We start from the raw sequence: 14,428 nt of genomic DNA, 5'->3' as shown, positions 1-14,428 counted from the left end.
GCTGACTGGAACCTCATCAGTCATCCAACCAAAGAACATCTGGAAGCTAAAATAAAAAAGAAACCTGAGATCCTTCCACCCGACGCTTTGTTTATCAGCTTCATCCATTAACATCTACACAAGTTTACAACTCAAGCTGCAGCATATTTAATAAAAACGCTGGGACGGGACAGTTTAACGCGACTCATAGAGAAACGGTGTTATGACGTAACTTCCAGCAGGTGACTGGACCATGATTTTAGTCCAAAGTTAGCGTCATGTCTGACGATCAAAGATGGACAGAAGATCTCCAGTTTGTAAGAAAATCATTAAGCAGTTTAAAAAAGAAAGAAAAGACGGGTTGAAGGGATGCGTTAAAAATCAAACCATCCAAACAGTCTGCAGGATTTCAGTGGAGCAAGTCTAAGCTGGACCGAACATGCAGGAATGTCTCAGATCTCTGATCCTTCAGAGGGACCTGCATCCAGAACCGTCCTCCATCACCAGCTGATAGAACCGCAGGATGAAGCCCTCCAGCTCGACCATGCAGATTCACAGATGTCACCTCAGACCTTTCTGAGCAGAAAAGCAGCCGTGTGTTAACCTGGTCCAGAGATCCAGAAAAACAACTATGACTCCGTACTGGTGGACACCTGAAGACGTGTTTCCAGGAGGAATGAATAACCCCGGACACGTATCCTCAGTGTTGGGAGGAGGAAGGGAAACGTTACAGAGGGAGGAAAGATTCACTCAACCAACTTCTTCTGGAATGATAGAGGTCTGAGACGAAAGACTGGATGCGTTATCTGTTCCAGATGGACAAACTGTGGCCCCTAGTGGCTTCTGTTGGTATTACGCCACAAACTTCTTCCTCATTGGCTTTAGTTCTGAACACATCCATTTTTTAAACCACCAAAATCCATCTAAAGAGAAGTAGAAATTTAGTAATTACACATAAAAGGGCATCTTTAAAATATAACCACCCATCAAACTGCCACCACCGCACCGGATTTTATCTTTTACTGTCATTTTTTACCTCCCTTTTAAATGGATTTAATCTTTTCAGCGTGTTATTTTGCTGTATTTACCGTAGACAAATTTCTGCCATCAACTTGGGACAGATAATAAAGTTCTTTTGTCTTTATTTACAACCTGATGATATGTTTCTTATAGACGCGGTGTCTTCTCCTCTGTGGACGACATGAGCCGACACACACACCGGCTGCAGCCTCAGCTGCATTTAACAGTGGCTTAAAACAAAACATGTTCTGAGCATGCTCAGTGGCCCCACAGGAGGAGCTCACCTGTAAACAACCTCCGGAGCTCATCAGGGTGAAGCAACATGTAAACAAAGCAGCACACAGACAGACCAGAGGGTGTGTTTGCAGGTGTGTCTGGAGCTGAACTGGTTTACGTCGGCGTTGCAGCTGAACACAAACCACCTCCGCCTCGCTGCATCACACAGCTCGGCTTTCACGACAAACATCCGAAGAATTCCTTCTCTGAATGAAACCGGCTCTGTCTGTGGACATGCCGGCTCCAACGCCTCCTCACATTCCTCTGAATTCATTTACATCACTCGACTAAACCTGAACCAGAACCGACCTCAGTGCGGGCCTGCTGGTCTGATGTGGATCTAACCCAGACCACATCGCTTCTGACGAACCCGCGTGCCTGTCAGCCAATCACAGGCATGCAAAGCGTACATGACTCCACATCACCAGCTGTTACAGGATGTTTTCATGTGTTACCATGACAACGAGCCTGTCAGCTGATCTTGTTTCTGTCCCCCTCAGTACCGGAGACATGAAGAGTGATTTAGAAATAAAATGTGATTTGACTTCAAGCAGCAAGTCAGACCTGATGTGTTAAGATTCTGGTTCCAGATGTTCTGGCTCAGAACTAAACCAACCAAAACACATAGAATCTGACTTCTTATCTGTAAACAGACCATAAAACATGAGAAAATGTTTCTGTTCAGATCTCTGATCCTTCAGACGGACCTGCATCCAGAACCGTCCTCCATCACCAGCTGATAGAGCCGCAGGATGAAGCCCTCCAGCTCGACCATGCACATTCACAGATGTCACCTCAGACTTTACTGAGCAGAAAAGAAGCTGCGTGTTAACCTGGTCCAGAGATCCAGAAAAACAACCACGACCACGTACTGGTGGACACCTGAAGACGTGTTTCCAGGAGGAATGAATAACCCCGGACACGCTTCATCTCTGTATCCTCAGTGTTGGGATGGGAACATGAAATCTGATAGAAAATCTGTGTTTTTATGTTATTTAAAGAATCTACAAAAACACAGAAAAGCAAACGTAGCTGGTGGCGTACGGAGAACCGAAAGCTGTTTGCTCAGAAAGCAACTCTGGAATTTAGATTCAGTCAAACCTGCAGTTTGTTTTAACTGAACTATGCTGAAAGTTACGTTTTTCTTCTTGGACAAAGTTCTGAAAACATGCAGCCAAAAGCTGAAATCCAGTTTAAAAAACTACTCATAAACTAAATGACTTAACCAAAAAATCCAGATTTGTGTTTCAACTTGAGTTAAAATAAAACACCGTGCCAGAAAACGACGCAAGACTTAACTACATTCGTACGGATTTGAACGGAGTTTGGTGAAAGAGAAACGATTAAGCTTCAGTCTATACACCTAAAACCACCAACCAGGCCAGAAATCTGGTGTATTCATGGATTCAGACCTTAACTTTGAAAAACACATTAAGGGAACTATAAAGTCAGCCTAACATATGAAGGGTAAAAGATGTGATGTGTCAGCAGGACCTGGAAAAACTAGTCCAGCTTCCATCTTTAGTCGGCTTGATTATTGTAACAGTGTTTTTACAGGTTCTACCTAAAACATCAGTCAGACACCTGCAGCTGATCCAGAACTCTGCTGCTCCAGTCCTCACTAAGACCAAGAAAGTGGACCACATCAGTCCAGCTCTGAGGTCTTTACACTGGCTGCCGGTCCGTCAGAGGATAGACTTTAAAGTTCTGCTGCTGGTCTAGAAAGCTCTGAATGGTTTAGGACCAACATACATCAGAGACCTCTTGACCCAGTATGAACCTACCAGAACCCTCAGGTCATCTGGATCCAGTTTCTTATCAGTTCCAGAGTCAGAACCAGACATGGAGAAGCTGCATTCAGCTTCTATGCTCCACATGTCTGGAACAAACTCACAGAAAGCCTCAGATCAGCTGAAACACAGTTTATTTAGATCCAGGTTAAAGACCCACCTGTTCTCTGCTGCATGGACTAGTTTTTATTTACAGTCCAGAACTGGTTCTTTAAACTGGAGTTTTTAAACTTGATCATGTTTTAACTCAGTGTTCTTTCTTTTTCCCTTTCTTTTGTTTTTAATGTTAAATTATGCTTCTTGCATCACCCTGTCGTTGAATTGTGCTACAGCGTGTAAAGTAAAGCACTTTGTGTTGCCTTCAGCATGAAACGTGCTTTATAAATAAAGTTTGATTTACAGATAAACTAGCCCTGCTTACTGAAACTTTTTATGGTGAGCATCAGTTTCACTGGTAATGTGTAGAAACTATCATTATTACGGACAAATGAAGCCTGATTTTCATCTTTCTGTCTCATCTGATCCATGAAACAGAATCCTGTGGGGACCTCTAGCTCGTGTAACTGAGCATGCGCGGTGAGGTCCATCACGGCTCGTTTCTGATTGGAGGAATCAGACCTGTTGAAACTTCATCTCAGATCTGAAACATGTTGAAATCTTCATCATCATCCTCTTCCTCATATAAAACTCCTGAATGAGAGTAAAACCAGTTTCTGGATCTGGTTCCGTTTGATCTGGCTTTAGATAAAGTACCGCTGCGGATCAAATCAACAGTTAAACCAGTTCTGATCACTAAGATCGATTACCGATCGCCCTGCTGCTCACACCGCTTTTAGTTTAAACCAGAACGACTGATTCTCGGTTCTGGTTCTCAGCAGGTCCCTGCAGGCGAGCACTTCGCAACTTCACGCGTGTGTCGATTCCCGTGAAGCCGGAGGAGCGAGCGGCGAGCCGGGCAGCGTGCTGCCGGCCTGCCGGCGTTGGAACTCCGCGAAGAGTTGGAAGAGAAGCCGACTCACCGAGAAGGTCCATCAGAGGAGCGATACCGTCATGTCCGCCCGGAGCAACGCACTCATTCAGCGTGAGCCCCTCCACGAAGTCAACGCCACACACATACTAACACTTCCGGTCACAGCTTCACAATAAAGGTCACGCCCCGAAACTTCCGGCCCTTTTATTTTGTTCTTCATCTCATCTTCAGATTTTATTATTTACTATTTTTAAAGACCAATAAACGGAACTAAAATATTAATCTCAATGGAAAAAAACACGGCAAGAATACAAATGTGAGAAGCCTGAAATTTGTAAAAACTAGTTAAAAATTAAAATGGTCTGAACATAAAGAAATTGTAAACTTTAATTTAATACTTCTAAAGTTTCTGAAAATACTTACAGAAAACAGTTTTAAATAAAAAGTGAAAACAGACATGTTCAAATCTAAAAGCAATCATTTATTCCAATTTTCTAATAAAAAAAGAAAGAAAGAAAAACAGATTCCTCATCAAGAGGGTTTTGGGGCGAGTGTTTTTGAGTTGTGGAACAGGTTGTGGGGTAGAATGGGTTGGGCTGGTGTGTATGTGTCTGCACACAGACACATGCAGACACACACACATAAACTAGTTGCTGTTGTATGTTGATGTTCATGGTTTTTACAGTTTTTCTTCCTGCAGGTGCTCCTGATGATTGTCTGTTGTGTTTTCTAGAAGCCTTCAGGATGTTTCCTGCTTCTTTCCAGGTGTAACAGCTGTTTACTTTCTCTGTTTAGCTTTGATTGCAGTTGTTCTGGTTTGTTTTCTACCTTTTGTGTTGTTCTCCCCTTTTCTATCGTTTCTCTTCTTATTTCTCTTCTATCAACCTTTTTCCTTCTGCTGTTTCTCTGGTTCGGTCCAGGGGTTATAAGCAGAATTGGCAAAAAACATATTTATAAAATAATAATATAATAATAATAAAGAATAACGTTTAAAAGGAGGCCCATATCCAAAAGGCTCCTCTTGGCAGAGTAAATGTGTTCAGTGCGACATGGCAGCCAGACCATCATTCTGCTGTCATGATGCTGGACTGGACAGGATAAAAAAAAGGACATAAAGAAGGAAAAACCATCCAACATGTTTCATTTCCTGCAGGATAACCAGGAGCTTTGTAGCACAAAGTAAAGAGAAATCTTCAGTAACTGGTTAAATGATGGTAATATTTAACCAACGTAACACAGACATTTAAAGCCATGAGTCATTTTAGTAATTACGAAGGACTCTGGCTGGACTCACAGCGACATGTCGTGTTCAGCAGCATTAACTGAGCCTTACGTTATTTGGAGGAGAAAAACTGAAATAGGCTCAAATAGTTTTTGATGAATAGTTTAGCTGTTCAAACGTAATTGACTTGGTCTGTTGTAGAAGGCATATTTAGTTCCAGATATGTGATCTAGTTTCTTTATTTCACTGGTCCAGTAATATTTATGTGTCAAACAGCAGTTATTCAGCTAAATCACAGCTGGAAGTCAAAGCTAGCTGGATGTGTTTCTTTTGTTTCTAAAGAAATGTTAAAAATCATTTTTATAATGTAATTTCCAGAAAGAAGCCTCCCAAGTCCAGGTAGAGGTCCTGCAGCCTTCTCATCCGTTTCTTAGAGAGAAATCCAGAGTTAATATGCAGGATGTGTTTATTCTGCACACAGCAGAGCAGATTTACTTTGTTGTTCTACTATTTGTTATGTTGGCGTCAAAAGATAAAAAAAAACTTAAAGACCTATAAGGAGTGTTGATGTGATGTCACACATTTCTAGTGTTAGAAAATTAATTCCCGCAGAATAATCAGGATTATTTTTCTGACAATAATGGTACCAAGAACATCTATAATAGTGACATCCGTGATCAACAATATCAACAGCCTCCACTGAGAGACCATTACCACTCCTGAGTCCGGATCACAGCCTGTGTGGCTGGTTTGGACAAAGCCGAGGTGCAGGAATGCTGTGGTTGGTTGGTTGTTTGTTTTCTAGCAGAATCACAGACACCACCAAAGCCGACGTGATAAAACTTGTTGGGTCTGAGACAAACTCATATAATTCTGCTGCATCCGTCTGGTCAGCAGTGGAGCCGACGAGCTCAGGGACGGTCCAGTTCCAGGTCATAAAAATTAACATGTGGACTAAAGTAAACTCAGATCTCAGATGATGTTTCTATTTTCAGATGTCTTGTTTAGAAAGTGTAACTTTGGAGGCCTCACAGCTAACTGTGGCTAAAGCTAACAGAAGTCTTCCAACCAAGACAGCAGCCGGTGAAAGGTGTAATCACACTGAACCCACAGTGGTGGACTGAGATGACACAAGAGCTGCTGACAAAGCTGATGAAGATGAGGAGGAAGATTATAGAGAGGCTCTGAGGTTTTCACAAGATTTCACCTCCAACACATTCAGAAACATCCTGAAATTTAAGTTAACGTTCATCCTGCTGCAGGAGTCTGGGAAAAAACATCAGAAACCAGCACAGATTGAAAGATGAACCAGCACTAAACCAGTTTAAAGCAGTTAGAGATCCAGTATCAACCTAGTTTAAACTGGTTTGAACTCAGCAATCAAAACCTCATGAAGTAAAAAGTACAAATCCAGAATTAGACAACAAAATCAGAATGAAATCAGTGACGAATTCATTCAGTATTGGTTCAGTTCAAACCATTTAATGCCAGAATAGATCCAGAATAAACCCAGAATAGATCCAGAATAAACCCAGAAAAGATCCATAATAAACCCAGAACAGATCCTGAATAAACCCAGAAAAGATCCAGAATAAACCCAGAACAGATCCAGAATAAATCCAGAAAAGATCCATAATAAACCCAGAACAAATCCATAATAAACCCAGAAAAGATCCAGAATAAACCCAAAAAAGATCCAGAATAAACCCAGAAAAGATCCAGAATAAACCCAGAAAAGATCCAGAATAAACCCAGAACAGATCCAGAATAAACCCAGAAAAGATCCTGAATAAACCCAGAACATCATGTGATGGATGTATAAAATTTCAACAGTTCAAAAGGAAATAAACTTCTTCAATATATTATCACTTTCTTTTTACAAAAAGTTACTCAAGTAAATGTAAACTACCCACCTCTGTCCAGTGGAGGGAATTTGACTGGAAGGGGAAGATGTGCCATTTTAACAGCATTTTTTTTCCCCCTTATATAGTAAAATGTCTAATCTATGCTGGAGGAAATGTGGGCTGGTGATGCACTTCACTCATATTCTGGTTCTGTCTAAAGGTCAGAAATGTCTGGAAATGTGTCTACAAAGAATTACAGAGAGTTTAGGGTACTGACTCTGTTGACACAGAGGACATTCTCCAAGGATCTGTCAGACAGAAACTGGACATCATATTAACCAACAATTCTGCTCACCATAGCAAAGAAAGTGATTTTAACAACAAGTCCTATAGTATGAAACTAATGGAGAAACAAAGTTAAACAGGTCTGGATGGAAACCAATAACACCGATAATAGAGCTCTCATCAACTCCCTTTTTCTTTCTTTTTGTTCCCAATTTAACCCATTCTGGATCTGCAAGTACAGCTAATTGTAATCTGGATTCTGTTCTATGGTTTATTGTCTATGTATCTGTTTTGTATTTATGCATCTTTCAGTCTTGAGTGGACTGTGAAACGGCCATCTCCATGTCATTTTCCAATGTTCAATAAATAAAACGTATAAAAAGTAAACAGAATAAATTCAGTTTAACTGCTGCAGAAACAAAGTATTAACAACGTCTGTTAATCCAGAATAAGTCCAGTATAAATCCTGTTAAAACTGGTTTAAATCCAGGATTACACTCTAAGCAAACAAAAACAGCGAGTCCAACACAGAACCAGCACCAGCAGGATTGAAACCATCAAACCCAGTATGATTCCTGTCTGAAACCAGTGGAAAAGACTGTAAAACTGAACTAGTCCAGAAATATTCCTGTTTAAAATGGTTGCTGGAGGCCTGTTTGTGTGGGCAGATTAACATATAAATAACCCCCCTCCCCCGTCTGCTGGGTGAGGGGGGGTGAGGAGGTCAGGGAATGAAGGCGCTCCTTTATTAGGAGCTGAGCTGGGTCTTGAAACGGATCAATAACCTCATCAATGACCCCGAGGCCCGAGTCAAAACCTCCTGAATACTGAACGCTGGCCCAGTCCAGTTCATCCTGGCGTGGACCCCTGCAGCTCTGGGTGGGAATCTCCTCGGCTCAGGCGCCCCACGGGGGCCGGCGGGGTCAGCCGGATGGAGGAACGGACACTGGAGGCTTTGTCCTCAGACATTCCCTCTCAGAGCTGACGTTCCCACACAAAGCGTCCAAATTACAGGCTGCACACGAACACCTCATTATGTCAGCGGGAACGTCCACCTGCTGTCTGAGGAGGACACACCGAGACACCGTCCAACACGCCACCAACAAAACCAGGCGACAGTCACACCATCCACAGCCATGTCCACCTGAACAGCAACACACACACCTGATCCGCTGACGGTCATCAGCACCAGACAACTGAAACTCAGACAGAACCTCCGAATGTCCCAGTTGGACTGATCCAGAACCCAGAATCCACCTCAAATCTCATGACAGAGATTCTCTCGGATTTTACCGCAAAATTCTTCATGAGCAAAACATTAACGATTAACAGGATAGTCCACTAGACTCGGTCCGAATGGGGATTCGGTTTTGTTGGGTGGTGCAATATTTTTCTGGACTGAGGCTGCGTTCATACCTGCACTCTTTAAACGAATCAGAACTTTTAAATAACATTTTCCATTTCTCGCAGGAGAAAGTGTTAATAAACTGGCTCTAAAAGCTGTGGAACAATTTCAGAAAAATGCTCTTCAGACTTTGAATATCCACCATTTACAGTGTAGAATATCATTAGAAGATCAAGAGAATCAGGAGGAATCTCTGTATGTATGGGACAAGGTTGGATTATGGTGATCTTCTGCATTAAAAACAGACATGATTCTCTACTGGAAACCACTGCATGGACTCAGGAAGACTTCCAGAAACCACTGTCTGTGAACACAGTTCACCCTGAAAACTGCAAATGCAGGTTAAAGATCCATCATGCAGAAAAGAAGCCAGATGTGAACAGGATCCAGAACCAGCTTCTTCTGTCTTCTCTGGACCAAAGCTCATTTAAAATGGTCTGAGGCAAAGTGGAAACCTGGATGAAGATGTGAACTAGTTTGTGGAAAGCATGGACGGCGTGTCCTGCAGACTAAAGAGGAGAGGGAGCATCCAGCTTGTTATCAGTGGACAGGTGAAAAGCTGCATCTCTGATGGGATGGGGCTGCATTAGTGCCTATGGCGTGGGCAGCTTCCACATCTGTGAAGCTCCATCAATGCTGAAAAGTACATGGAGGCTTTAGAGCAACATCTGCTCCCATCCAGACAACGTCTCTTTCAGGGAAGACCTTGCAGATTTCAGCAAGACGATGCTGAACCACATCCTGCATCCATCACAGCAGCATGGCTTCACAGGAGAAGAGTCCGGCTGCTGAACTGGCCTGCCTGCAGTCCAGACCTTTCACCAGTACACAACATCTGGAGCATCATGGAAGCAGAAATCCAGCAACCAAGGTCCAGGACTGTAGAGCAGCTAGAATCCTGCATCAGACCAGAATGGAATAACATTCCTCTCCTAAAACTCCAGCAACTGGTCTCCTCACTTCCCAGACGTTTCCAGACATGTTAGAAGAAGAGATGCTACACCATGCTGAACACCACCCTGGAACTACTTTTTACACCAAGCTGAACACCACCCTGGAACTACTTGTTACACCATGCTGAACACCACCCTGGAACTACTTTTTACACCAAGCTGAACACCACCCTGGAACTACTTTTTACACCATGCTGAACACCACCCTGGAACTACTTTTTACACCATGCTGAACACCACCCTGGAACTACTTTTTACACCATGCTGAACACCACCCTGGAACTACTTTTTACACCAAGCTGAACACCACCCTGGAACTACTTTTTACACCATGCTGAACACCACCCTGGAACTACTTTTTACACCATGCTGAACATCACCCTGGAACTACTTTTTACACCATGCTGAACATCACCCTGGAACTACTTTTTACACCGAGCTGAACATCACCCTGGAACTACTTTTTACACCGAGCTGAACACCACCCTGGAACTACTTTTTACACCGAGCTTAACACCACCCTGGAACTACTTTTTACACCGTGCTGAACACCACCCTGGAACTACTTTTTACACCATGCTGAACATCACCCTGGAACTACTTTTTACACCGTGCTGAACACCACCCTGGAACTACTTTTTACACCATGCTGAACATCACCCTGGAACTACTTTTTACACCATGCTGAACATCACCCTGGAACTACTTTTTACACCGAGCTGAACATCACCCTGGAACTACTTTTTACACCGAGCTGAACACCACCCTGGAACTACTTTTTACACCGAGCTTAACACCACCCTGGAACTACTTTTTACACCGTGCTGAACACCACCCTGGAACTACTTTTTACACCGTGCTGAACACCACCCTGGAACTACTTTTTACACCGAGCTTAACACCACCCTGGAACTACTTTTTACACCGTGCTGAACATCACCCTGGAACTACTTTTTACACCGAGCTGAACACCACCCTGGAACTACTTTTTACACCGTGCTGAACATCACCCTGGAACTACTTTTTACACCGAGCTGAACACCACCCTGGAACTACTTTTTACACCGAGCTTAACACCACCCTGGAACTACTTTTTACACCGTGCTGAACACCACCCTGGAACTACTTTTTACACCGTGGCGAACACCACCCTGGAACTACTTTTTACACCGTGCTGAACACCACCCTGGAACTACTTTTTACACCGAGCTTAACACCACCCTGGAACTACTTTTTACACCATGCTGAACACCACCCTGGAACTACTTTTTACACCGTGGCGAACACCACCCTGGAACTACTTCTTACACCGTGGCGAACACCACCCTGGAAATACTTCTTACACCGTGCCGAACATCACCCTGGAACTACTTTTTACACCGTGCTGAACATCACCCTGGAACTACTTTTTACACCATGCTGAACATCACCCTGGAACTACTTTTTACACCATGTTGAACATCACCCTGGAACTACTTTTTACACCAAGCTGAACATCACCCTGGAACTATTTCTTACAGACAGTTGTTAAAAGAAGCGGGGATGCTACAATGCACAAGTTTCATCTGATTTCTGGAGACAAACATCCGTCCAGAGAAACTGGTCCAATTTGTCCATTCTGGCTTTATTTCCTGAAGAACTCACCTCCTGAAAAAATCCCTAAAACCTCCAGGATTTTCCAGGAACAAAGAGTGTGTGAAAATATTCATCAATAAAATTCATTCACAAAGCTCTGATGGTCCTCACAGAGACATAAAAACACAGCAGAAAGTAGCTCCTCTTCATCACATCCTTCTCTTTGTTCTCTTTAATCCTGATAAACACTCACACACACACACACACTCACACACACACACTCACACACACACACAGGTAATCCCCCCGCCTGCTACGTAACTACCAACAACACTGTGTTGCCACAGTAACCACAGCTCAGCCTGCAGCTTACCTAGCATGGCGGCGCCCTCTGGCTGGAAGTCGGGGAACTGTCCCTCTGAGGGGACGCTGACGGTCCTGCGGAGGCTCCGGGCCCTTGAGGAGTCTGCGGCGGTCTCCTGAGGCTCAGCGGCAGCCTGTAGGCAGAGGAAGAGGGAGGTTAGTGTGAGGTGTAGGCTCTCTATGGGACAGAAAGCCGACCAATCAGAGCGGCAGCTGCAGACCTCGTCATCCTTGTGGATCAGGATGAGCTGGCTGTCCGTCAGGACGCAGAACTTCCGGTCCCAGGAGGCACCATCGGTGTATGGACTCTGGCCGCAGGAGAAGCGGTGAGCTGGAGGACCCTTCACATCTGGGGACACAGAGACACCGTCAACACAGAGACACGGGTCCTCTGGATCTGTCAGACCATGAGAAACCTCCAGAACCTGACAGAAACCCAGAACCAAAAACCTGGCTCTGGGTTCATCAGGTCCACCTCTGCAGGTGTCTCTTGAGATGACATCATTCTCAAACAAAACATCCACTCCATGAATAAAAACAACTGAAACAGTTTGGAGCCGGTTCCAGATCCAGAACAAGTTCTTTCTGTTTTCAGGTGAAACCTTCTGACTGGTTCTAGCAAACAGAAACCTGGACCACGAACCAGACCCAGAATCAGAGTCACATTTTATACACGCAGAACCTTTTTAACACAAAAACAGAACACAATAAAAAGAAGTTAAATTAAAGTAAATGAGTAAATAAATGTATAAATAGAAACACTGTTTATAGAACCAATAAATAAACACTGAACTAGAACACATTCTTTTTTTCATCATTAAATAATGAATAAAAGTGTTTTTGTAAACATGTCCCAAACGTAAAATAACAGACAAACAGAAATGTGATCTGAACCAGAAATGATGGAAAACTTCACCATTAATCTGAGTCCAGGCCAAGACCTGGACTTTCATCCAACTTTCTCCTGACCATCAGTTCAGGACAATTTCTCTCCTGAATCTGTTGAAATTATTACTGTTCTTCAAACAGAGGACATCCAGAGACGGAGGACGTCCTTAGATTGAAGACGTAAACTGAGACAATGAAATGTAGAAAATTAAGCCGATTCTGTGAGCATTCCTGAGCCAAAACCTGGATCGGATTGGTCAGGAAGCTTTAGGAAGTGGTTTCTTTTTCCTGTTTGGATAAGCAGATCTCAGTTTGGTCCTGCAGGGGGTGCTGCTGCTCCACTGGAGGTGGTAGAATAGGAGGTGGAGGAAGAATGAAAGTGGAGAACGATCTGGGCCGAGTCAGCAGAGGTCAGAGGTCACGTCAGCTGCAGTCTGCAGGATGACGTCAGAATGAATCCTGGACATGAATCAGCTGTTCGCGTCAGTCTGTATGTGTGCTCAACAAAAACCAGTTTGTGTGTTGCTCCTAGTCGGTAAACAGACGGTGCTTTCACTGCCCCTCACTGTGTGGGATCATTGAGTGTTGGTGTGGCTGTGTAAACACACACACACACACACACACACACACACACACACACACACACACACACACACACACACACACACACACACACACACACACACAGACAGTGTGTTACAGACTACAGAGTAAATAGCCTGTGTGTCGGCAGCAGAAAAGCTCTGGATCATTTCTACATGAAGGACTGAGGAAGACGAGGAACAGGGTTCTGGTTTTTACACCCTGGGTTCAGGTTTTTACAGCTTGGGTTCTGGTTTTTACACTCTGGGTTCTGGTTTTTACACTCTGGGTTCTGGTTTTTACAACCTGGGTTCTAGTTTTTATGGCCTGGTTTTTAGTTTTTACACCCTGGGGTTTAGTTTTTACACCCTGGGTTCTAGTTTTTACACCCTGGGTTTTAGTTTTTACACTCTGGGTTCTAGATTTTACACCCTGGGTTCTAGTTTTTACGTCCTGGGTTTTAGTTTTTACACTCTGGGTTCTAGTTTTTACGGCCTGGGTTCTAGCTTTTACGGCCTGGATTTTAGTTTTTACACTCTGGGTTCTGGTTTTTACGGCCTGGGTTCTAGTTTTTACACTCTGGGTTCTAGTTTTTACGGCCTGGGTTCTAGTTTTTACGGCCTGGATTTTAGTTTTTACACTATGGGTTTCTGGTTTTTACACCTGGGTTTCTGGTTTTTAATTCCTGGGTTTTAGTTTTACACTCTGGGTTCTGGTTTTTACGGCCTGGGTTCTAGTTTTTACGGCCTGCATTTTAGTTTTTACACCCTGGGTTCTGGTTTTTATAGCTTGGGTTCTGGTTTTTACACTCTGGGTTCTGGTTTTTACAGCTTGGGTTCTGGTTTTTACACCCTGGGTTCTGGTTTTTACCGCTGGGTTCTGGTTTTTACACCCTGGGTTCTGGTTTTTTAATTCCTGGGTTTTAGCTTTTACACCCTGGGTTCTAGTTTTTATGGCCTGGTTTTTTAGTTTTTTACACCCTGGGTTCTAGTTTTTACGGCCTGGGTTTTAGTTTTTACACCCTGGGTTTTAGTTTTTACACTCTGGGTTCTGGTTTTTACGGCCTGGGTTCTAGTTTTTACGGCCTGGGTTTTAGTTTTTACACTCTGGGTTCTAGTTTTTACGGCCTGGGGTCTAGTTTTTACGGCCTGGATTTTAGTTTTTACACTATGGGTTCTGGTTTTTACTTGGCATGGGTTTCTAGTTTTTACAGCCTGGGTTCTAGTTTTTACGGCCTGGGTTTTAGTTTTTACACTCTGGGTTCTGGTTTTTACAC

At 43.5% G+C, this 14,428-nt stretch overlaps 2 protein-coding genes across 6 annotated transcripts in view; both read right to left on the bottom strand.

Annotated features, from left to right (window-relative positions):
- LOC121645098 (zinc finger protein 420-like) overlaps positions 1-14,428 on the bottom strand; it is a 1,096,702-nt gene that overhangs the window by 258,199 nt on the left and 824,075 nt on the right. The gene's annotated exons all lie outside the window — the stretch shown is intronic.
- Positions 1-14,428, bottom strand: part of rasal2 (RAS protein activator like 2) — a 93,343-nt gene that overhangs the window by 41,355 nt on the left and 37,560 nt on the right. For 4 of the 5 annotated variants that reach the window (XM_041993398.1, XM_041993396.1, XM_041993394.1 and 1 more), the window contains exons 2-3: positions 11,904-12,031; positions 11,693-11,816 (exon numbers count right to left, since the gene is read on the bottom strand). In XM_041993398.1, coding sequence (XP_041849332.1) covers positions 11,693-11,816; positions 11,904-12,031 — 252 coding nt within the window. Of the gene's footprint in view, positions 1-4,084; positions 4,195-11,692; positions 11,817-11,903; positions 12,032-14,428 lie in introns of those variants that run through there. The other variant, XM_041993400.1, reaches the window with a different exon arrangement.

Source organism: Melanotaenia boesemani, chromosome 8 (assembly GCF_017639745.1).
Source record: "Melanotaenia boesemani isolate fMelBoe1 chromosome 8, fMelBoe1.pri, whole genome shotgun sequence".
Classification (NCBI taxonomy): Eukaryota; Metazoa; Chordata; class Actinopteri; order Atheriniformes; family Melanotaeniidae; genus Melanotaenia; species Melanotaenia boesemani.
Note: the sequence above shows the minus strand (reverse complement) of the source record. Positions and strands in the feature narration are given on the sequence as shown.